We start from the raw sequence: 23,921 nt of genomic DNA on the forward strand, positions 1-23,921 counted from the left end.
GAAAGCTTAAAATCAAAAAAAGTTAAATAAAAGCGTGTAAAAGAGGTGACGGTTTGGGAAATATGTCGAATATTATGTAAATGTTTATTTTAAGGCCACGGTGTTTGTGACACGCACCGCGTTGAGTTTCTGTGCATCACCGCATCATTCACCCACCACGTTGTGGGACACTGAGCGGACTCTCTTGGCTGCAGGGGTCGCCTAGGAAGAGCGCACAGTGAGAGCCCACACGCGAAAGCCTGAATCGACTTAATCGATTTGTACCTGCGAATCGATGAGTGGAATCGGCGCTGTGGCCTGGATACGAATCGGCTGGTCGATTCAGCGTGGGGCGGGGGGGCAGAGGAGACGTCAGCGCGGCCTGGGGAGCCTCGAGCGCAACCACAACAACCACCACCACCACAAACCAACAGGGTCATCCACAACTATCACCACAGTCTCAATCATCTCAACCAATACCACAGTCACCACTACAGTCGAGACATCCACAGCCGCGACCACTGTAGCCACCACCGTAACCGGCGCTGCGCGTCTGTGGGAGGCGCCGCCCCGGAACGTCGCCCCGGGCGATGCGGCGCTACACGGCGCGGGTTTAACCCCGCGGGGACAGGAGGAGCAGGAGGCCGCGGCCGCCCGGGCACAGCGATACCGGCCCCAACTGACCCGCCTCGGCCCGACTCGGCCCAGGCCTCGGCTCCCATCCGCGGGCCGCGCGGGCCCCGTGATGCCGGGAGGGACGCGGCTCGGGGCGGCGCGGCCCGGGCCCCGCTGCTGCTGCTGCTGCTGAGGGAGCTGAGAGGTCCCGGGGCCCGAGGCGCGGGCAGTGGGGACACAGCGACGGGGTAAAGAGGGGATGTGGGACACAGACGGGGTAAAGAGGGGGTAGGGGACACAGACGGGGTAAAGAGGGGATAGGGGGGACACAGACGGGGTAAAGAGGGGATGGGGGGGGTTAGGGGACACAGACGGGATAAAGAGGGGCTAGGGGACACAGACGGGGTAAAGAGGGGCTAGGGGACACAGACGGGGTAAAGAAGGGGTAGGGGACACAGACGGGGTAAAGAGGGGGTAGGGGGGACACAGACGGGGTAAAGAGGGTGTAGGGGACACAGACGGGTTAAAGAGGGGGTAGGGGGGACAGAGACGGGGTAAAGAGGGGGTAGGGGACACAGACGGGGTAAAGAGGGGATAGGGGGGACACAGACGGGGTAAAGAGAAGATAGGGGATGGAGAGGATTGGGGCCAGAGAAAGGGTTGGGGTGTATGTACTTTGCGTTTGTTGAAATTATCTTGCACCGTATGTAGCCGGAGGTGCAATAGAGGGTTCGTGTTGAAGCTCGGCATGCGGAGAGGTATAGTTTAGGTATAGTTAGGGCGGATAAGGGATGGGGAGATAGGTGTAAGGGTTAGGGTTATTAACAGACGGATAGGCGTAGGGTGAGAAGTTGAGAATTGTGGTAGGGTATAGGGTTGTGGATAGACAGTCTTAGGGTGAGGAGCTAACAGACGATTAACAGGAGTCGGAGCGGTTTCCTGGAGAGCGAGTTGTGGAAAAATCCCACATTCATATGGAGGGAGACTACTGTTGAATTCGGTCCCCACATGCAGTGGTTTCTATTTTATCGACTCCGGAGGGAGAGATGATGGGCTGAGTCAACACCCAACAAGCCACCTTAGGGCAAAGCTAACGGGTTAGGGTCAAAGCTAGGCCTCCACGGTTAGAGGCTTATAATAGAGGGGACGGGGTTAGGGGTGAAACATGGAGGTGTAGGGGTGGAATTCGAGGGATAGGGGCTTAGCGGTGAAGCTAGCTTTAATGGCTAGGAGTGGAGTTTGGGATATAGGGTTAAGATGTGTGTGTGAAGTGTGTTGTGATGTGACACGTGTGTTGTGCATGTGGGATGTGATGTTGTGTGTTGTGCGTCTGATGTGTTGTGCCTGTGTGATTGTACATCTGGTGTGCGGTGTCACGTGTATTTTGTTCCTGTGTGCTGTGTTTATGATGTGTGGTGTGACACGTGTGATGTGCCTGTGTGCTGTGTTTATGATGTGTTGTGTGACACGTGTGATGTGCTTGTGTGCTGGTTCGCAGGGTTGATGTCGGCCGAGCGAGCCGATTGTGGTGAGGTGGCTGGCGAGGTCATGCTGCGCTTCCTGTGCCCCGGCGACGTGGACGCCGTGAAGCAGCTGTGCAGCGACTGGTTCCCCATCGAGTGAGGCGCCAGCACCCCCCCACACAGCCACGGCCCCCCACACTCACGCGCACACGTGTGTGGGAGCGAGTGTGTGGAGCAGTGAGTGGGTGAGTTTGAGGAGTGGTGCATTGTTCCGTGTATGGCACGAGAAACTGAGTTGCGTTTCCTGCTGATGGCTTACAGGTACATGGACCTGTCCTGGGTCTCTTATAGATCTACGAGTAGCTGGCTGTATGTGTGAGCATCGGTGTTGGAGAGAAAGGCGGCTGGGCTCTGGTGGCCACACCACCCCCTCCTGTGCTCTGTTCCCTCTAGGTTCTCACTGTCGGCATTTGTTCCGCCGGCCAGTGTGTATCTTATTATTTGTCTTTGGGTCTTTCGGTAAAGTCACGTAGATAGGTTCTTTACGGAATAACCCAAGCAATATGAATTCCTGCAGTCACGAAAGCTTTAAGTCAAGATTTTACCTTATTGTTACGCTTGTTTCCAGGAGGGTCCTGCCAGATTTTCGCGGTAGGGGACGATATTGCTCCTGTGTCCAATCCCAATTCAGTAGGTTGCAAGTATTTTTTTTAGCTTTGGGATGCTTGGCCAATATCAGTTATACTGTGGATTTGTAGCTATGGACCCCCCCCTCCCTCATTAATAATAATGAGCAGGTGACGTCACTCCACGTGGAGCACCCTCCCCCCTCATTAATAATCATACAGTGACGTCCTCCAAATGGACACCCCCCCCATTCATAATAATTAGCGGCTGACATCACTCCACATGGGGGAGCGAGGCGCCTCCTCCCCCCTCCTCAGCATCAACTTACAACCCTCACTACAAAGGCAGAACCCTCACGTCACGCGATCTCCGTAACGCTATTGAGACATAAAAGTAAAAAGGACGTCATGATGAACAAGGGATTATAACCTTAAAATGAAATAGGTCTGTGTCACCGCGCCCTTACAAATTTACACATGCATTAATGCAATGACTATCACGTCATGGTCTGCTTTTCGCTTGCAAGTTTCAGATTTACTGCAATACACCCGTCCTTGGACGGGCAAAAGGCGAGTTGCTAATGTTTACAGATTGCACTAGGTACTCATTTGAGAGTCAGTCGACGATGGGAGGCCCAGGACTTGTTCAGATAATCGTCACTGGTATGAGTCATGAGCGGGAACTGAATTCGGGTCACAGGGTTCGAAGCGCAGCGTGCCAACCTCTACGCTACTTCCCGCGCCCTGCCAGGTACCCGCACTCGTGGTACCAAGACATCACATCGAGCGCACGGTTCTTCTCCCTGGCCGCCACCTACGCTGGCACCATCATCGGCATGATCGTCGCTGAGATCAAGCACCGGACTAAGGTGCACCGTGAGGTGGGTCTGTGATGCGTGTGGGGTGCCGGGTGGCAGCCTGCGTCCCCGCACGCCAACTCTTCCCATGGCCTCGGGAGTTTGCGTACCTATCAAGTCAGCAAATTAATGCTAGCACACGGTGTGCGCAGGCCCCAAACTCTGGTGTTGTCAATGTTATTGTTTTTATAATTTTAATAGTAATAATTAAAGTATGTAAAGTGCATTTCATCCGTAGATCCTAATGCGCTGTGTATGGCAAGCAGGAAATAAACAGAACCATTGTTATACATCCAGAGCTGGGGGGTAAAGGACAATTTAAAGAGGTGAGTTTTGCTTGTTTACCCAGGAAAGTTCACTTCACTATGAACCCGACAACCCGAGTTCCATTCCCGCTCGTGGCCAACATCGGTCATGAATATCTGAACCGGTCTAGGGCCTCCCCTAGGTCGAGTTAGCCTTGTGCAGTGTGTAAACCTAACCACTGCGGAGACAAATATGGCCGGGCATGGTGCTCGTCACACCACCCCTTCTTATTGGTTTGATATGTGCTCGCTAATCAGCACTTAGTATTAATTACTTTTATGTTTCCGCTTGTTTACCAAGAAAAGCCTTGCCTAGACTCAAAACTCTTATGCACGGGGGTCCTGCCGAGTTTTCACAGTGGGGGGCGTTGTTGTTGCTGTGTCTAATCCCAAATGATAAATTGTATTCAGGTTTTTTTTCAACATCGAGATGTTTTGGCCAATTCCAATTACATTGTGTGGTTTTTATTTTAAATATGGGAGGAAACTGGAAAACCAGAAGGAAACCCATGCAGGTTGAGGACATACAAAAAGGCGCTCGAGTGTGGCATGGAACCCAGGGCCTTGTTGCTATGAGGCACAAGTCTGACCACCCACATCACCCTGATTCGTGATGTGGGTGACTCCGCATGACTCCGTGTTGTCACTGTGGACAGGATGCGGACGTGCTGGCGTCCAGCTTCCCCAGCGACACGCAGGTCACCTACATCCTCAGCCTGGGCGTCGTCAAGGAGTTCCGCAGCCGGGGAATAGGTAACCATGCCAATGAAACACATGTGCAACACACACATGCAAAAGGCCAAATATCCCCTTACAACCTTAACAGACTGTTGGGGCAAATGGTGTTAGTGAGCACCTATGACGGCTGGCATGGCACACCTATGAGGGGGTGGTGTGGCCAGAACCACACCTGAGGGAGAACACAAACTTCTCACAGAACTGCACACAGAACTGCACACAGAACTGCACACAGAACTGCACACAGAACTGCACACAGAACTTCACACAGAACTGCACGCAGAACTGCACCTGGGTCAGGAGTTGAACCCAGGCGCCTTGCGGAAAGTGTTAGCACAGCACTGCCACCTCCCTGCCGCTTTGTCCCGAGAGCCCGAGCAGTTCACACGGGGGGATCCGTGTGCGTATGAGGGTACCCGTGTGCGTGTGACTGTACGCGCGCGTGCGTGACTGCGCCCACAGGCTCACTTCTGCTCGACAGCCTCATGGCTCACATCGAGGCGGCAACGCAGGACCGCTGCAAGGCGGTGTACCTGCACGTACTCACCACCAACGCGCCAGCCATCCGCTTCTACGAGAACCGCAGCTTCCGACAGCACCACTACCTGCCCTGCTACTACTCGATCCGCGGCGTGCTCAAGGACGGCTTCACTTACGTGCTCTACCTCAACGGAGGGCACCCACCCTGGACAATCGTATATCCTTCCCCGCGCCGGCTCTGCGGAGGGGCGAGGGACGGCGGTGCTGCCGCGGTCCCCGGAAGCTCGGCCATGCCGGGATGGCTGTGCCGCACGGCGGTCCCCGTGGCCCTGTTCCTCGCAGTTTGCTGCGCCCTTCTGGTTGTTCACCGCGGTTACGCGCTGCTGATTTAAGGTTTCGGAAGGGGTCCATTGGTCGCTATGCATTTGCCCCCAAGGTAAAACTTTTACTATAAACTCCTCACTGGTGGCAGAGTGGTGGCAGCGCAGCAGTAGCACTCGTGCCTAACAGCAGCACTCGTGCCTAACAGCAAGCAGTGCCTGGGGTTTATTCACGATTTGATCAATTTTCTGCGTGGTGTTTGTATGTACTGCAGTGTGTGTGTGTGTGGCAAGCGATGGTGCAGTGATTAGCGTACTGCGCTCCGAAGTGAGCGACCAGTGTTCGATTCCTGCTCACAACCAATAACATCGGTCAACATTTGAATGGTTACTGAGTCTTCCTGTGTAGGGTCAACTTGGCCTTAAATGAGTGCCTGGTGTGTAGTGTCAACATCAGCACTGGGGAGACATATGCCCAGGCATGGGCCCGGCCACACCACTCCTTGTGCCTTACCGGCCTTTCGAGGGTGCTTTCTTAACTGCACTTGCCCCAGCAGTCTGTTCAAGACTATTTGAGGGATCTTTGTCTTTTTGTGATTGTGTGCAGTTTGTATATTCTCCTCCTGTTCTGCATGAGTTTGCTCTGGGTTCTCCAGTTTCCTCCCATAACCAGACCCACACACACAATGTGTCCTTTGGAGGAGAGACCCTCACTGACTCGCGATATGTTTGCACACCTGTCCATGCTTCTTTGTGCACTTTTCAGCTTTTCGAAAAAATATTGGTCAATGTGCATATTCCTGATCAGAAGACCAGTTATCAGATGTGATCTCTCCACTGCTGAATGAATGCCTCCCTAAGCCAAAACTTGCGATGCAACAATCCATCTTGCTCCTACGCCATGAGTTAATTTATTTGCTCCATCTCCGTGGTGAACCTCGCCTTGGATATGTCATCTCGTTTGGCTGCCATTTTTCGTTGGTGGTCGCTTCATCCCTTCAGTGACGCGTCCTGCCCAAGCACACTTGTGTTTCTTATCAGCCGTGTGCTGCCGCTGTTGTGCGTTACGTGGTTCATGAGTCGCTCCTCCTGTATTTCGTCATTTCCAGCGCGAACCACTTCGTGTTTCCATGCACACCGCAGCTGCTATTGCCTTTGCATTGTCCATTCTGTTCCATGTCACATCCGGTACTGCACACCGATTAAACTCGTTCTTAATTAGGTTCAGTGATCTGCTGCTTTTCCTTCAGTTTTCCTCAAGCGGTCTTCCACACCCCTTAGCCCCCCCACCTCACTCTCGCTCCACCTCTTCATTTTATCGTTTTGATTACGATTGCCTTCAGTAACCGCTGCTATTGGATCACTCGCTCGTTTCTGTGTTCCAGTTGTCTCGATTGCCTTCAGTAACCGCTGCTATTGGATCACTCGCTCGTTTCTGTGTTCCAGTTGTCTCGATTGCCTTCAGTAACCGCTGGTATTGGATCACTCGCTCGTTTCTGTGTTCCAGTTGTCTCAGACAGGTGTATCCATTTGTTCAGAGAACTTGCTGTACATGACCTTTGCTCGTATTTATCTTACACTTCTATAAGTAAGTTCTGCAATCACCTCTGGTTCTTTTCTGTCGGTTGCTGCAATGACTCCTCGGCATCATTTAAGTTTGTTAACATTTTCTTCATAGACATTTACGTTATATTCTCCCCCCTTTACACAAATTAAACCTCTCAGTGAATATATTGAAGATGATGAGATGGGCCTGAGACCCACTATGGTCTCAGCACACGTAGAGAAACTGTGTACAAAAATGGAGAACAGAAAAATATAGGAGCCGACCAACCGCTCTGCTCATCTTCTTGTTTTCCATCTTCACTTTATAGATGACAGAATAAACGCCTCTAGCTTGTCACATTACAGAAGCCTCTCTTTAGCTCCATCCCCACCGAAACCCTCCATTCTGCTTCACATTGATGGTAAGCGATTCGGATACAACTACAGTCATTTCATATACGACAGTTCAGTTGGAAATACAATTCGTCATAATTTAGTAGTATGCCTGAAAGCCCCCATGAGCAAAGAGGCTCCTGCCATGGAGTCGAGTGAGGTTTTTCTGAGGTGAGGATGCATGTCAGAAAGGGGGTCGGATGGCGACAGCCGCCTTAATCAGTCTTAACTAGCACCCCCACTTCCCTCATACACATCCCAACGAGCTTCGGCCTTTGAAAGCCTCCCTCTGTGCTTTGACGGTCCTATAGCCTGAAAGGTCGTCTTTTATATATTTTGATTTTACAGCCACAGTGTTATTGACACAATGCATTGTTAATTCCCCTGATGTGTTGCTGTGTGCATGGTGAGACGCATGGCGGGTGGCGCGACGCTGGCTGTCACAATCACACATCTCGGCTATTTCCCGGGTGTATGTGACCGCTGCCATGGCGCTCATTCGTGTGGTTTGTCCTGTGCGCTCCTTGACCACGCTGCACCGACTACATGCAGTATGTGGGTTCGGCGCTGGCAAGCCTCCGGCCCTGCTCGCTACCCCAGAGGCTGCTCCGCCATGCGCAGGGCCTTCTGCGCAGCCTGCTGCCCTGGCGGAGCCTGCCCGACAAGCCTGTCACCGACTACAGCCGCGCCCTGTGACGGATCTCCATGCTGAGGCTGCCGTTTCCACGGTGGAGCTCTGCACTGCGCCTGAAAATCAACAACGGCTTGAATTTCTGGACGTATGTTTTTTTGAACACCCTTTTGGAAACATTCTGGGTTGCGCTCCCCATCCCCTGGCGGGACGAGTGGAATTTGAGCCTTCGCGCCCTGGCGCGGGTTTCAACCACGAGACATCACGAGGCACGAAGGAGGAGGCATGCGACTCCAAAACTAGTTGGGATGTTTAAGACCAGGAGACGAAGGGGACACTGGTGAATGGGGATGCCACCCCCTTCAAACATCCTTCACTAGACACTCCACCTCCCTCACCACCCTGTTTTGCTTCCAAGCCTGACCGTCACCGTGACAAGCACACGGCTTCACAGTGCCTCCCTACCGGGCATTCTGGCCGGTGTGCGCACGCTTCACCGCGTGTCCCACGTCGGAGCTGGGAGCGTTGCTGATCGCCGTTGGGACCACGCTGTGCGTTTTTAGGACAATGGAGGGAAACGGCTTGAATGCGTGGAGGATGCGGGTGACGCTCGTCAGCCTCGCCAGCCTCGCGACGCAACGTTTGCCACCCTTGCATTTAAATCCAATGTTGGCAGCAGGCATCTTTCATAAGATGAATAATATTGGTCGCGAAAGCCTACATGTTAAGCAGGCATCTTGCTTGCGAGGACGTTCCCCGTAGGCCATGGCGTGCATGTGGCTTGGTAAGCTGTGCGTTAAGTATTGAATATTTGAATGCCATGTGAGCACCCTTGCCTGCGGTTACTGCATGATCGTTGCAATAAATCATGGCCTGTACATATACAATGCCTGCACATCCACTTGAACCGAAGTGGTAATGATCCGAGTTGTGTTTCCTGGCATAATGATGCTCCAATCCGCAGCAAGCTCTGGCCTGCAGTGTTCTCTGACCTGAAGCGGGCTCCGGCCTGCGAAGAGTTCGGGCCTGCAGCGGGCCCCGACCTGCAGCAAGCTCCGGCCTGTGGCAAGTCCCGACCTGCGGCGGGCCCCGGCCATCGGCAACCTCTGGCTCCTGCAGCGGGCCTCGGCCTGCAGTGGGCTCTGGCCTGCAGAGGTCTCTGGCCATTCATAGCAGTGGGCACGAACTATGCGTTTCACCCTGCTCCAGTTTTTACGGCCGGATCGATTTTATGAACGTGTTATCGTATTTATTAACATAAAGTGCAAACTTTTAGAAGAGACAGCACCATAACCGACTGCATTTCAAACCTGTAACGATATCAATAAATGTTTACAAGCGCCAAGCGAGTGTGAGCACCGCACGATGGGCGTAAGCTCTTGAACCAAAAGCCTGCAGCAGGGAGATGGTGGCTCCACTGTGGTCGATGCCTATACTTTGTTTAAGATATATTTATGTTCTCTAACGTTACTCGTGAAATAAATAATGGGAACGTCACGACAAATGTGGGGCTGGAGAGTGGGAAAGAGGAGAGGTTTGATGGAAGACGTCGCCGGGTCCAACCTTTGTGAAAAGACTCTTGGATGTGTGTTTAACTTCCTTCTCACCCTACGTAGCCAACTGCTCATCGGAGGTGCGAAAGTGTGAATCCCAGGATTAGAGCTTATGGTTCATGGCTCGCGTCTGTATTCAGGGCTGGTGTCTCGTGTTAAGGGCGAGTGTCTGGTGTTGAGGGCGAGTGTCTCGTATTGAGGGCGAGTGTCTCGTGTTCAGGGCGAGTGTCTCGTGTTCAGGGCGAGTGTCTCGTGTTCAGGGCGAGTGTCTCGTGTTCAGGGCGAGTGTCTCGTGTTGAGGGCGAGTGTCTCGTGTTGAGGGCGAGTGTTTCGTGTTCAGGGCGAGTGTCTGGTGTTCAGGGCGAGTGTTTCGTGTTCAGGGCGAGTGTCTGGTGTTCAGGGCGAGTGTTTCGTGTTCAGGGCGAGTGTCTCGTGTTCAGGGCGAGTGTCTCGGGTTGAGGGCGAGTGTTGAGGGCGAGTGTTTCGTGTTCAGGGCGAGTGTTTCGTGTTCAGGGCGAGTGTCTGGTGTTCATGGCGAGTGTCTCGTGTTCGGGGTGCGTAGAGGCCCCCGCTAGTCGCACTTCCAGACGCACACGGCCGTGTGGCCGCCGAAGTAGAAGTGGAGCAGGTTGCCCGGCTCGTACACCACCTCCACCGCGTAGGCCTCGCCCACCACGACGTGCCACGAACACCCAAACGTCTTGTCCATGCTCTCCTTGATAATCCTGGCTGCGCTCTGCGTTACGGGCAAGGGGGGCATAAGGCTGTTTAGAGTGGTGTCTCCTGCGGCGCGGGAGCTCACAATTTGCCATCGTGGTCGGGAGCTTGTGTCGTCACCATTTGGTCGCTCGTAAACTGCTCGCAGGCGTTGAGGCACAGATCTACGGCCCGCGTGCGCATCTCATCCGCCATGTCCGAGTACTGCGGGGCACACCACCATCGCCATATCACCCCACAGCACACCACCATCGCCATATCACCCCACAGCACACACCACCATCGCCATATCACCCCACAGCACACCACCATCGCCATATCACCCCACAGCACACACCACCATCGCCATATCACCCCACAGCACACCACCATCGCCATATCACCCCACAGCACACCATCGCCATATCACCCCACAGCACACCATCGCCATATCACCCCACAGCACACCACCATCGCCATATCACCCCACAGCACACCATCGCCATATCACCCCACAGCACACACCACCATCGCCATATCATCCCACAGCACACCACCACCATCGCCATATCACCCCACAGCACACAACCATCGCCATATCACCCCACAGCACACCACCATCGCCATATCACCCCACAGCACACACCATCGCCATATCACCCCACAGCACACCACCATCGCCATATCACCCCACAGCACACCACCATCGCCATATCACCCCACAGCACACACCATCGCCATATCACCCCACAGCACACCACCATCGCCATATCACCCCACAGCACACCACCATCGCCATATCACCCCACAGCACACCACAATCGCCATATCACCCCACAGCACACACCACCATCGCCATATCACCCCACAGCACACACCACCATCGCCATATCACCCCACAGCACACCACCATCGCCATATCACCCCACAGCACACCACCATCGCCATATCACCCCACAGCACACACCACCATCGCCATATCACCCCACAGCACACCACCATCGCCATATCACCCCACAGCACACACCACCATCGCCATATCACCCCACAGCACACCACCATCGCCATATCACCCCACAGCACACACCACCATCGCCATATCACCCCACAGCACACACAACATCGCCATATCACCCCACAGCACACACAACATCGCCATATCACCCCACAGCACACCACCATCGCCATATCACCCCACAGCACACACAACATCGCCATATCACCCTACAGCACACACCACCATCGCCATATCACCCCACAGCACACACAACATCGACGTGTTCCATATGTATTTATATGAACCCGGTGAAAACTCAGACCACGAGAGATTACAATTATAGGCATTGCACGAACGTAAATTCAGTTCAATAAACTGTCGCGTGAGCTCTGGCAGATTAAGTTTATATCGGTCATTCCACAATTGTAATTAGGTTACAGAAACATACATATCGGGTGCCTTGTAATTACAGATTGTAAATGTGGATTACTCTCCAACACACCGGTGTGCTGTACTAGTAACGAATGGGCATGTTCTGTTTACGTGGCAAACCTTACGAATTGACTGTGTCAGGTGATGACGGCTTTAATGACATTTCAGCGATTTAACCCCCCAAAAACCCCTGTATTGTAATTATATGTAAATATCGCACCACCTCATTGCTGTTGCACTACACCATTCCCACCGCCTTTTCAATCTTACCATCAATCACATTGCATCACACATCACCCGTGCACACCCCACCACCACACCAGCAATGCGATTCGTGAAATTAATCATGGGAAATTTCGATTTAAAGCTTTCGTGACTGCAAGGATTCATCTTCTTTGGTTCTTTAGGTAAAGTCACGTAGAATGAGAATAAAATAATAAATTGATAAAATAAAATAACACAATAATATTCTCACGACGTTTCGGCCACAACACAAGCGGCCTTCATCAGGTGAAGGGGACGACACTGTCTGGAGGACACTCCAGCGCTGTCCTCCAGACAGTGTCGTCCCCTTCACCTGATGAAGGCCGCTTGTGTTGTGGCCGAAACGTCGTGAGAATATTATTGTTATTTTATTTTATCAATTTATTATTTTATTCTCATTCTACGTGACTTTACTGAAAGAACCAAAGAAGATAATCATGGGAAGTTCACATCAAGTGCGGGGCTTGCAGGATGGAAAAAAAGGTTTAATGGAAGACGTCAGTCCAATATTTGTTAAAGGGCTCTGACAGGAAGTGGCACAAGTAGCGGTGACGTCACCACGTCGCTTGTGCCAGGCTAGGTGCATCTTGGACACCGCACCTGCACCAGTGCCTGCGTCTTGAGCCACTTGTAGCTGACGCTGCTGCTACCCTGCTCCTTCGCGCTCCGCGCCATGACCTCGTTTCCACGGCAACGTGCGGAGGGGTGGGAGAGGTGGCTGGGGCTCCAACGCCCCCTGACCACGTGACGCTCAATCCACATTGCATTTGCCAGCATGCATAGGCGCGCCACGTCGTCCCGCGCCCATCAGGTGTAGGGAATGTGGTCGCTTGGCGGGTCAGGCTTACGCGTGCGCGCGCTCAGCCATGTTGGGTGGGGAGCATCGTTAAGTCCGCGTCGGTCTTCGTTGGGCCACGGCGCCGCACGCGGGGTCTTCACGTCGGTCGCTGCCACTCGCGTGGCGGAACCGGGGCCTCCCCGCCTAAGGTGTTGTCCGCTGGTACCGCGCGCAACTCCTGAAGCGCGTGGCCGGTGACCCAAGCGGAACGGGAGCCGAGACGGTGGCGACGGCTATGGCGACGTCTGTTGCGCCCGGGACCCCGCGGGCCCTGCTCGCCGAGTGCACGGCGGGGGACTCGGCGGCCCTGTTCGAGCGGCACTCGGTGGAGGAAATCCGCGGCGCGGAGCGCGCCGTGCGGGCCGACATCGAGCACAAGAAGGAAGAGCTGCGCCTCATGGTGGGGGAGCGCTACCGCGACCTGATGGAGGCGGCGGACACCATGGCCGGGATGCGCGCTAGCGCCGAGCGGGTGCGCGCGGCCGTGCGGGACATGGGCGCGCACTGCCAGAGCCCGCAGCCAGACTCGGGCCTGTCCGCAACCCCCGACTCGAGTCCCCGCGGAGCAGCGAAGGAGGCGGGAGCGGTGAGCGACGCGCAGGGTGGCGTGGTTCGGATTTGCGGGTCGGGTCGCGGTGCTGCTCGATCTTCATGAAGACCAGAAGATCGATAAGCAGACGAATAAGCGGATAGACAGACTGATAGGTTGACCAGACAAGTTGACGGACAGACAAGCAGACAGACGTGCCGACGAACAAGCAGATTGACAGGAAAGTGGACGAGCAGATGTGGAATTCACGTATTTGCTTTGCATGGATAAGATGGTCTGGATGACAGTTCCATCTCCGAATCATGTAGATCGTAGCTGAGCACAGGACCAAAGGTCCACATGCCAAGCGAACGTCAACAAACAGCACTATCCAATTTGTAATCGGATTTAACCCAACTCTTGCATTGAGTGAGGTAAATGTAATAGCTTGGGAAAAGCTATAATGGGAGGGAATTCCAAAGTGGGGCAGTGCGAGGAAATAATCAGGAAAGTGAGGTGCCCTGGAGTGTGCCGAGTGTATTGTTGTGACCTGCTGCATGGTGGTTGAACACAGTCTGGTCGACCGAGTTCCTCAACATGAGACACGGGACTGCTGGGCATGGCTGTCCCAGGACGGCTTCGTCTCTCTGGTTCGTGTAACGCCGTCAGCACGAGGGGCGGGTGCTGGCTACGGAGAACGAGTGTCTGCGTGTTCGCCCGTTTGCAGGAGCGAGGCAAGGAGCGCTTCTTCGCGCTGGCCGCGCAGGTGCGGCTGGTGCTCGGCGTGCCGGAGCGCATCTGGGGCTGGCTGGAGGCCGGCCGCCACTTGGAGGCCGCACGCCTCTGCCTGCTGTGCCGCCACGTGATGGCCTCCCTGGGCGTGGCGGGCAACCCGGCCGGGCCCGCGTGCCCTCCGCTGCTGGCGCGGTTCCCGCTGCTGGCGCGCCAGGCCGCGGCGGCCGCTCACTTCAGGTGATCACTCACGACGCCCAGACGATGAGTCGGACATACAAGTGGGCAGACAAACTTACAGACGTGGAGACAGACAAGCTGACAGATACGTAGATACATAAGGTGACAGAGAAGCAGACAGACAAGAAGACAGGAGCGGCGTGAGAAGGAGGCCGTGTGACTCGCGCGTCCTGCATGTGGCCCTGAACCACGCTCCTCCCCTTGCCCCGCTGCGGCAGGAGTGCAATCCTGCAGGAGAGCCGCGCCGTGCTGCGGGTGCGCGCCGTGGCTGACCAGGCTGTGACGGATGCTCTGTGCGCCGTCATGCTGCTGGAGGAGGCCTCCCCTCGCCAGGCCTTCGCCGACTTCCTGTTGGCGCGCAAGAGCGTGGTGCAAGGCCTCCTCAACGAGCCACAACACGGTCAGCACAGCCCCAACAGCATTGTTATTATTACTTTCTCTCTAAAGTTTTCTGTCCAAGGCAGGTCCACGGCTCAAGTTCCCTCTGTGCCATCCTGTTTGAGTCCACCATGCATGGGAACCATGTGAGGGCTCTTGAGCCAGAACCTGGGAAAATTCTTGAAGTGGTTTCCCCTTTGCTGCTTCCCAGGACCTTGAGAGATGGGGATTGTTTGGGGAGTCCTTCCTCCAGCAGTGGATAGTTGATATCTGCTGATGATAGTTTGCTTTTGGCCTTCATCGATGACGTTGTTTAGATGTCACCATAACCGATGTTTTTTTTAATTTACGTTCATTTACACAGGAAAGCCTTGCTGAGTCTCAAGACTTTCATCAGGAGGGTCTTTGCAGGTTTAGGGTGATGTTGCTGCTGCATGTGTAATCCCAACTGTGTAATTTGTAGGTAAAATTTCCTGCATTGGGATGTTTGCACAATCTTTAACCGAATGCAGTTCGGGATAAATCTACATCATTGATAGAGTTAAAAATCAGACGACCAGCAATCAGCATCAACATCACGATCATCAGCAGGCATGGTCTTGAGTTCAGGTCTTCATCTCACCTTGGTCCTGCATCTCGCAGCAGCAAGAGAACCCCCTCTCCATTATCTGCATGTTTAGCGCCGGCTCCCTGTGTCGCTTGCGTGTGTGCAGGGTCGAGCATCAAGGCGCAGGTGTGCACTGTCGTGGAGTCCGTGGCCACCACGCTCTACCAGGTCCATGCCGTGTTTTACTCGCCACCCGGGCCGGGCGAGGAGGGTGCGGGGGTGGGGATAGAGATGGAGGATGCGCCGTGCGGACTCCTCATCAGCACGCTGGAGTCCCTTGCCTCCGATACGCGTTCCGGTGCGCCTGTCTCAACCCCTTTCCCGCAATGAGCAACTGAAATGGTACTCAAAGCCTGTTCATAGCCCTTAGCCAATGGTGGGAATCCTGCTTTTCTATGGCAGAGGCAATTCTATCCATAGGACAACCATTGTTGACTTGTTGACAAAGTGCTGCTCATTGTATCAACTCCAAAGAGAAAGATGATGATGGCCCTAGCCAACCAATCCCCCCAACCAGGATGTAAACTCACGACCTTCTGATTGCGAGCCCTCTACAGCAGAGTCACCACCTGGCCACCGCGATGCACCAGGGCAATTTCCTCAGGCCATTATCGTGGGCAATAGTTTCTGCTCCATTTTCAAATCTGGTCAAATGTGATAGCTGCATCCTCCAGTGTACGACTTCCACCCACATCGCATGTGTGTATGTCTCTGATTGGCTGGAACGCCGGAGCACAGGCACAGGACAAGGCGTTCTGTTGGACTGGGCCGGGGCGGAGGCGTGGGGACGCCACCTGCCCCCCGATGTCCTGAGCTTCCGCCCGGTGCCGACCATGATGCCTTCGCGCATCTCACTCCAGCACCTTCGCCACTCCCTCCTACACTGGGTCACGCTGTACGCAAACTATGGCCACAGTGCACAGAGACAAAGATCTCGCATGTAGTCATACAGACCGTGTGGGCAAGTGCTGTTAGTGAACACCTATTAAGGCCGCCACAGCCCACAAAGGCGTGGTGTGGCCAGAACTACTCCCGTCCGACTTTATTTCTCCAATGCTGATGTTTACACATTGCAGTAGGAACTCATTTAAAGTGCAATCGACCTAGGGGAGGCCCAGCATTGGTTTTAGATATCACTGGCCACTTTTTAAAATTTATGGCCAGGAATAAACCTGTGCCAAGATGAAAGTGCATGTCCCTCAACGAACCTTGGTAATCGAGTTGCATGCCTCATGCAGGGAATCCAGCGACTGCATAAAACTGCCCCTTAACATCCTTTACAAACTGACACCGTTGGCACTATTGTGTCCGAACCAGTTTTTTCTCCATTACTGCCATGGAAAGTTTCTCAAGCAACATGGTCAAATACGTTGTTAATAGTGTCGGGACCAGAGGGCATCTCTGTCGCACTCCATGGTGTACAGGAATTGGCTCTTACTCCTGGTCACACAGCTTTACCCGGGCCTGCCCACCATCATGAAGGTCCTCAACTATTCTGGGCAGAGGGTTCCCAACCTTAAAGCATGCAGCATAATATAAAGTATGATAGGCTTTGACCAGGTCAATAAAGCATAGACATAGGTTCGGTTGAACTTACACTTCTGCTATAGCAGATGGGCATATGTGCAGCACATGATACACGCAAGCACACACGTATGAATGTACATGTGTTACTTACACACTTGTGTGCCGTGCGGCCAAGCAGGTGCCGCGAAGACGTGTCTCTGGGCGTGCGGCGCCTTTTGCCATTCGTGCGCTCCCTGCGCGGTTTGGCCGGAATGCGCGACGCAGTCTGGGAGCTGTTAGCCAGTGAGGGGCTGGCGCGCCGCTGGACACCCATGTGCGCCCGCCTTCTGGGGCGCCCGCTGTCCCTGTGGGACGAGTTCCTACAGCCACTCTTCATGCAGAGAGTGGAGGTAAGATCGGGCGCCCCCTACCCCTTTGTTCCCCATGCGGCCGGGCGTATGGAGCAGCAAACCGACGTTTCCCAGATGAGATGTCTCATGCCAGGACGTGTGTGCGCATGCATCAGGAGCTTCTCCAAGAGACGCTGGACTCCATCGCGACCTCCTCCCAGCAGGCCCTGCAGGCTGCCGTTCTCGAGTTGGGGACGCCACGCCACCGCACCGGACCCTCGCCCGAGACGGACGCCTCCTCCTATCTGTGGACGGAGTCACCGGGGGACTTGGCCCCCCACGCTGCGTGGGGAGGCGCCCCCGCGCCACCACCCCTGCCCGCGGCCGCCGTCTCCTCCCAGACCTGCTTGGAAGTGCCCACCTGGGCCGGCCTGACTATGAAGGCCCGAGGACACACACCCATGGTAGGTGCTGTCCTAAAGATGGTGACGTGTGTGCACTACTTATAAGCTAGCGGAGGTAGGGACGGAGTGTGTTTGCTCATGATTGAGTGGTCATATGTGTGTGCTTGGTCACAGGTTCAGGGTTTGTGTGCTGCGCTGGACGCTAAGTTGAGGGCCCGCATCGAGGATGTGGCGGCGTACCTTCCCCCTGCAGGGCCCCCCGCTTCCGGCCAGGCTCCACTCCCACAGCAGGTACCAGGGGAGGGCTCCGTTCATGGGAATCTGTAGGACATAGCAGCATCGTGTCATGCATCTGTGACCACGCGTCTGTGTGTGTCTGTGCGTGACAGGACAGCGCTGGATTCGACCGCTTTGCGGATTCGGGCCGCGTGCAGGAGACGCTGCAGAAAGAGAGCGCCTCGTGCATTACGGCTCTCTCCGCTTGCGCTCGCGGCCATCTGGACGCTTCAGCCAAGCTCTTGCAGGAAGGCGGTGGCGGCGACGATGAACAGCGGCGCCACCACCTCGCTATCGTGCTGTTCGTTGCCCGGCTGTGCCGCGCCATCCCTGAGCTATGCCCGAGCCTGCGGCTCGCCATCCTGGGCGCGGCTGGTGTCACGTCACCTCCCGAGGCGGTCAGGCCATTGCCGCGAGCTCTGGCCGGGGAAGCGAGATCGGTGCCCGCGGGGCGGGCGTACACGGCGTGGACAGAGCTGTCGGAGGAGCTGGGCGCGTTGAGCCTGCGTGCGTATGATGCGTGGAGCCGCAACGTGGCCCAGGTGAGAGCAGCACGCCCCACTGCCGGAGGCCGCAGGATCACGTGCACGCAAATGCGGAGCTCGGCTCCAGACGGTCCGCTGGGCTAGAGGCGACGGTGACCACGTGCAGATTTCAAGGTGCACGTTGAATTTGTCTAACCAGGCGATAACTCAAGAGAGCAGGATAGGAGTCTCACTTATGCGTAACCAAAATGGTTAAAGCAAAACTAAAATAAAGTACAGCAACAAAGTGAAAATTAAACAGAGCATCAACAATCAAATATAAATCATAGTAAAAACCGCATACCTGAAGAAATCTAACTTAAATTTCCAGTAACACGAGTTGGCTCAGACTATTGACTTGAAACCCATGTACAGTGAAATGCAGTGACAGGAATATCAACCTGGAGACCATGCGTCCAGCATGACTGCGAGTGATGTGATCATGAAGACCTTCAATAATTCAGGAGTGGATGGAGATGGTGATGAACTGTTCCTCGGTGTGACACAGTATAATGGCTCGTCCTGCAGGTGGCGGTGAGCGAGTTTGGATCCACTCTGAGAGTGGAGAGTCCCGGCCGCGTGTTGGGATCCACCCCAAACTGGGAGGAGATCGAGATCATGGAGGAGACGGAGTCCGGGGGGAGTGTGGCATCAAAAATACATCTCCCTGCACAGGCACAGAACGCAGGAGAGCACTGACACACTGTACAAACACACGCCATACACACATCAGACATCCCCCCACACCAAAACTCAACCACATTGCACACATACTGCACACACCTACACACTCCATAGACACGCGTAACACACACATCATATACACACGGACATATAAATAAGACTAATATCCCCCGTATAACCTTATGTATGCTGTTGGGGCAAGTGCTGTTAGTGAACTCCTTTCACACCGTACATCGCCAACAATGCTCATCGGAGGTGTGTTGTGTGCTCGTTTCGTTGTGGGGCCTGCAGGCCTCGTTCCCAGCACAGGCCTTGCTGTTCGGGCTGGGTCAAGCCATGGGGGCTGTAGGGGCCCAGGCCGTGCCCCGGGTTACCCGGCAAGCCCTGCTGGAGGCCGTCATGGATGGCGTCCTCACAGCTTATGAAGCTCGCCTGCAGCCCGCGGTGGGAATGCATGCTCGCACACTCCCAGAGACAAAGATTCACCGTGAAACCTTTTACAAACTGTTGGGGCAAATGCTGCTGTTAGCGATCCTCTATGAAGGCTGGGACAACACTTGATGTTGACACACCACATTATGTACCTAAGTCTACACTTGCACAGCACATTCTTTAACAACCGCCGTTTGCCACTAAGTAGTGGAGACATCACCCCGTGCTTCTGTACCACATCAGCCCTTCTCCTCTCTAGCCTGTGTTGCACCCATTTAGCTTCCTCTATCTGGCCAAACAAGCTGTTTAGACATGCAGGCTACATGACCCAGACAACGCAGCCTTGCTCATATACCACACACTCCACTCGCACACACCCCACAGTGGGGATACACACACACACGCTCACACAGATATCCGAACTGTGCGTTTGTGTGCGTGTGGTCCATGTAGGCTGGGACGACCCCCATGTGCCAGGCGAGGGCGCTGCAGCTTCTCTTTGACCTGCGCTTCATGCACGGCGTGCTGGCGGTTCGGCCCGAGAGGACGCGCGGTAGCAGTGCCGCTGCTCGGGGAACCCCTCTCCACGCGAGGCACGTACGACCCTCAGTGTGGGGACTGGGGCCTCCTCATTGTGGACCCTTGGCCTGAGCATTGAAAATGCTCGTAAAGTCCGGTCTGCAGCGGTGGTATCGGGATCCGAATGCTGTACGAGAAAAAACGCAACTTTGTGTTGAAATAAACACGAGAGTCCTCGTGAGATCACAAATCTGTGGGAGTGTCAGCAGTCGCTAGGGATGACATTACATCTACTGCACTGGCCAATCAGCTGCCGGTGCCGCTCTGCAGAATACAGGCCGTGGTGGACGACCTCGAGAGCCACGTGGACCCGTTTGACCTGGACGTGTTCACCCCACACCTCCACCTGCACCTCCAGAGACTGCTGCAACGCACCAATGTATGACGCATCCATGTGCATACACACAAGCATATCCCACCCTATGGTCAGAACGTTGTAGGACGTTTGTGCAACCTTCATGCGATGTTTGCGCGCAAACACAATACCGCCACGTGAGGAGCGGTGGTGCACTGGTTAGTACACTACGCTATGAACCCAGCGACCCGAGTTAAAATCTCGCTTACAGGTCACCATTATCAATGACAAATAACTGAAACGGTCCTAGGTCTCCCCTAGGTCAACTCGGTCTTAAACGAGTACCCATTGAGTTGTGTAAACATTAACATTGGTGTCGTGTTGGCCACCCACTCGCTCGTTATTCTGGTCTTCATAGGTGCTTGCTAACAGCACTTGACGCAGTCTGTTAAGGCAATATGGAGTGTGGTCACCATTATCTCCACATTGCTCACATTTACACACTGCACCAAGGCTGAGTTAACATGTTTAAGGCAAAGATCTGGTTTAAGACCACTTGTCAAGATGTTGGCCATAGCTGGGAATTGAACGCTTGTTATTTCAGCGTTTTAAAAACTACTCCACTGTATTATAATGACACGCACGCACACATGCACACTCGTTTGTGCCTGTCAGCCATGTTCAGCACCAGTGACATGAGTCCCAACCATCAGAGCTGCAGTTCTGGTACAGCTCGAGTTGCAGGAACGGCAATTGTGGACTTGTAGCAGGGCAGGTTGCATAATCGTTGCTGTCGAGCGTTTGCCACCGAGCTGGTAACTGTGTGGTGGTGGTGATGCCTTCCAGGTGCTGTTTGGTGTCCTGACGGGCACCGAGAGGCAGCACACGGGACGCCCGGCCCCGTCGGGCCCTGAGGCCCCCAGCCTGCTGGCGATGGCCGCCACGCATGCCAGGTTTGCCCCCATGCGCTCGAGCGCCGTGATGCTCCCTCAGCGTGGTGTTGGATCCTGGCGGTCTCAAGACAGCGGGGAGGCTCTTGCGAAAGCACCGCCGTGTTTCACCCGCGCAGGCTGCAGTGTTACGCCACAGGTGGCGATGATTAGCACAGTTGGCTACATACGGTGCGAAAGTTCAACATACATACAACATGCGTGGTAACATCATCGACGATTTGCACCGTCTTCTAATTTATACATGGCACTATAGCATGCGTCTAAATTATACAAATTCATGAAATATGAATGCGCACACATCATACAGTGCATGAAAGAAGTGACCTTAACTGGCATATGCATGCAGTACAAACGTACAAAGGCGTTGCATTATGTGGAAATGGTTGCAGCTGTTGAGGGTTAAAAAGAAAATTAATCACAAGTGCATCTCACTGTTGGTGACCCCTCATGCATTTGGCCTGCGGCCTACATGTCATAGGTGTGTCTAGCCCATTTTATACCTCTTATCCGTGCATCCCGAATTTCTTGGCAGATTTGGCAATGGTTCACAGTGATCCACTCCACAGGATCTTTGACACCTGTAATACGGACAGTTGTGCGTATTTTATGACGGTTAAATAAGCAAGGCCTGTACCACGAGGAGGCCTCTATCCACTGGATCCCGGGATTTGTTACGAAATAATGCAGTTACTAACAAGGGCATTGAGCTCATTCTGTCACTGTGATAGGATCCGGACGCATGGCTTGGTAGTCGAGCAAGTGGTCGCGAGTTCAAATCCTTGGTTGGGGAATGACTCTGTCAATCATGCCTTTGGGGTCAGTAAAATGAGTGCCCCTTAGTGGTCAAGTCAACAGTGTTTGTCCTATGGTTAGACTCGCCCCCACCATATGAATGTGGATTTAGCACTATTGGCTCTGGGCTGACTTCCTAATAGTTGGAACGGTAACACGGAGTGGACGTTGCGTCGCAGTAAAGGATTGTGCGTAACACGGGGGACTGGGCCCTCGGCTCGTGTGGTGGTCTAGGTTTGCGCTGCTGCCCCTGCCGGCCTCCAGCTTGGCCTCCCAACGCAGAGCCACCCCCCCAGTGAGAAGGGGGCCAGCCACAGCGCAAGCACCGGTGAGGGTGCACGCTCACCACCACCTAATGCTCACCATTCCATAGCGCGCTCACCGCCCAGCACTCTCACCGCCCAGCACGGTCACCGCCCAGCACGGTCACCGCCCAGCACTCGTACCACCCAGCACTCTCACCGCCCAGCACAGATACCGCCCAGCACGGTTACCGCCCAGCACTCTCACCGCCCAGCGCGCTCACCGCCCAGCACTCTCACCGCCCAGCACGGTCACCGCCCAGCACGGTCACCGCCCAGCACTCTCACCACCCAGCACTCTCACCGCCCAGCACTCTCACCGCCCAGCACGGTCACCGCCCAGCACTCTCACCGCTCAACATGCTCACCGCCCAGCACGGTCACCGCCCAGCACACGTACCACCCAGCACTCTCACCACCCAGCACGGTCACCACCCAGCACTCTCACTGCCCAGCACACACGCATGCACACACACATGCACACTGCAGCACCCTCATGCATGGTGCTCCGACTTTTCCACTCATGGGATCCGCGTGGGAATCTCCACGCTCTGCGTTTGCTGACTCGGTGTGGGCGAGCGCGTCTCTATCCCTGTTGTCATTTCCAGTGGTGTGAGGAGATGCCAGGCTCCGAGCCAGCCGGGCTGTCGGGGAGCTGACAGGTACAGCCCGGTGTGGGGCATGCCGTGTGTACCGCCGTGGTGTGCTGGCCGGCCAGGTGCAGTGGCGAGGGCCTCTATTTGCTTGCCGTGACACTAGCCTTCAGGACATAGCAGCGGTTGCGCATGCAGGAGTAGGGAAGGGGCTTCTCGGAGCTTCTTGGGGCTTCTTTGAACTTCCTGCCCAGCACCGGCCGCAGACAACACTGGGTTCCGTGTTTGAGCGGTGTTTGTGTGTGTGTGTGTGTCAGGTGGAAGTATCGCTGGGCGGCATACAGGGGGTGGACACGCGTCCCCCTGGGGCCTTATTCAGGCAGCTCGCGTCGCACGATGAGGGCTCTCAGCCTGGGTCGTCCCTCTTCAAGCTTGGCTGGCTGTCGGCCATCACCAAATGAGCAGCGGATCTACACGCACACACACACGGCAAACAACCAGCACTCTCCATCGAGTCAAGCTGGCGCTAACAAGGGCTCCGGACTAGCTCGGGCCACCTTGGTTACGGAAGCACCAGCATGCGGGGTGTACTCTGCTTTCGGTTTACAGGCACAGCGGTATTACCAGGTAGGATAGTCCTTGAGTGTCATGGCTGTTGGCCGGTAGCAGCAAACACCCTGCATGGGTTTTCCCAAACAATGCACAACGCTTGCGTTGGCAATCTGATGGAGGAGTTCCACCTGCAGTGTTTGTGCAGCTGACCACACATCACTGTGGGAGAAGATGGTGGTGAACAGTCTGTTCCTCTTCCCCTCGCATAAGCACACAGGGTTTGGACTTAGTGGAGTCTGTTGCGGAGTCATGGCAGCCTCCTTTTCAAGTAGGTTTCCCTATTTAACCATGGGTAGATCTGGGTCGGGTGGCTGTAAAGTTCTTGTTTTGGTGGTGGAGAAAATAAATGAAATAAATCTGTGAATGCGTATGTGGAGGATGTGCTCCCCTGTTCTGCATCG

The 23,921-nt window shown here is 54.6% G+C and overlaps 3 protein-coding genes across 5 annotated transcripts; 2 read left to right on the forward strand and 1 right to left on the reverse strand.

Annotated features, from left to right (window-relative positions):
- The first annotated feature begins 289 nt into the window (after positions 1–289).
- NAA60 (N-alpha-acetyltransferase 60, NatF catalytic subunit) lies at positions 290–8,853 on the forward strand. The gene is made up of 6 exons (XM_032970002.2): positions 290–842; positions 2,093–2,213; positions 3,435–3,564; positions 4,502–4,598; positions 5,046–5,280; positions 7,861–8,853. Exons 2-6 carry the CDS (start codon positions 2,098–2,100, stop codon positions 8,015–8,017), a joined length of 735 nt encoding a protein of 244 aa, XP_032825893.1. The 5' UTR covers positions 290–842; positions 2,093–2,097; the 3' UTR covers positions 8,018–8,853.
- Positions 8,854–9,175: 322 nt separating this feature from the next.
- On the reverse strand, positions 9,176–12,671 carry LOC116951350 (dynein axonemal light chain 4-like). Its single transcript, XM_032969880.2, has 3 exons — positions 12,495–12,671; positions 10,343–10,426; positions 9,176–10,241 (listed from the first exon to the last, which is right to left on the reverse strand). The coding sequence occupies exons 1-3, from the start codon at positions 12,669–12,671 to the stop codon at positions 10,077–10,079; spliced, it is 426 nt and encodes a 141-aa protein (XP_032825771.2). The 3' UTR covers positions 9,176–10,076.
- A 76-nt stretch (positions 12,672–12,747) lies between these two features.
- Positions 12,748–23,894, forward strand: COG1 (component of oligomeric golgi complex 1). Of its 3 annotated transcripts, XM_032969959.2 has the most exons (17): positions 12,748–13,318; positions 13,989–14,233; positions 14,452–14,633; positions 15,325–15,516; positions 15,957–16,113; positions 16,924–17,134; positions 17,251–17,538; positions 17,653–17,769; positions 17,868–18,296; positions 18,807–18,953; positions 19,254–19,406; positions 19,848–19,987; positions 20,244–20,352; positions 21,115–21,221; positions 22,248–22,341; positions 22,924–22,977; positions 23,226–23,334. In XM_032969959.2, exons 1-16 carry the CDS (start codon positions 12,968–12,970, stop codon positions 22,972–22,974), a joined length of 2,973 nt encoding a protein of 990 aa, XP_032825850.1. In that variant the 5' UTR covers positions 12,748–12,967; the 3' UTR covers positions 22,975–22,977; positions 23,226–23,334. The 3 variants fall into 3 exon arrangements, with proteins under 3 accessions (XP_032825850.1, XP_032825849.1, XP_032825848.1); XM_032969958.2 differs by lacking the exon at positions 23,226–23,334 and having other exon boundaries at positions 22,924–23,120; XM_032969957.2 differs by lacking the exon at positions 22,924–22,977 and having other exon boundaries at positions 12,749–13,318; positions 23,226–23,894.
- The last annotated feature ends 27 nt before the right edge of the window (positions 23,895–23,921 follow it).

Source organism: Petromyzon marinus, chromosome 43 (genome assembly GCF_048934315.1).
Source record: "Petromyzon marinus isolate PM22_M1 ecotype Great Lakes invasive population chromosome 43, UKy_Petmar_22M1.pri1.0, whole genome shotgun sequence".
Lineage (NCBI taxonomy): Eukaryota > Metazoa > Chordata > Hyperoartia > Petromyzontiformes > Petromyzontidae > Petromyzon > Petromyzon marinus.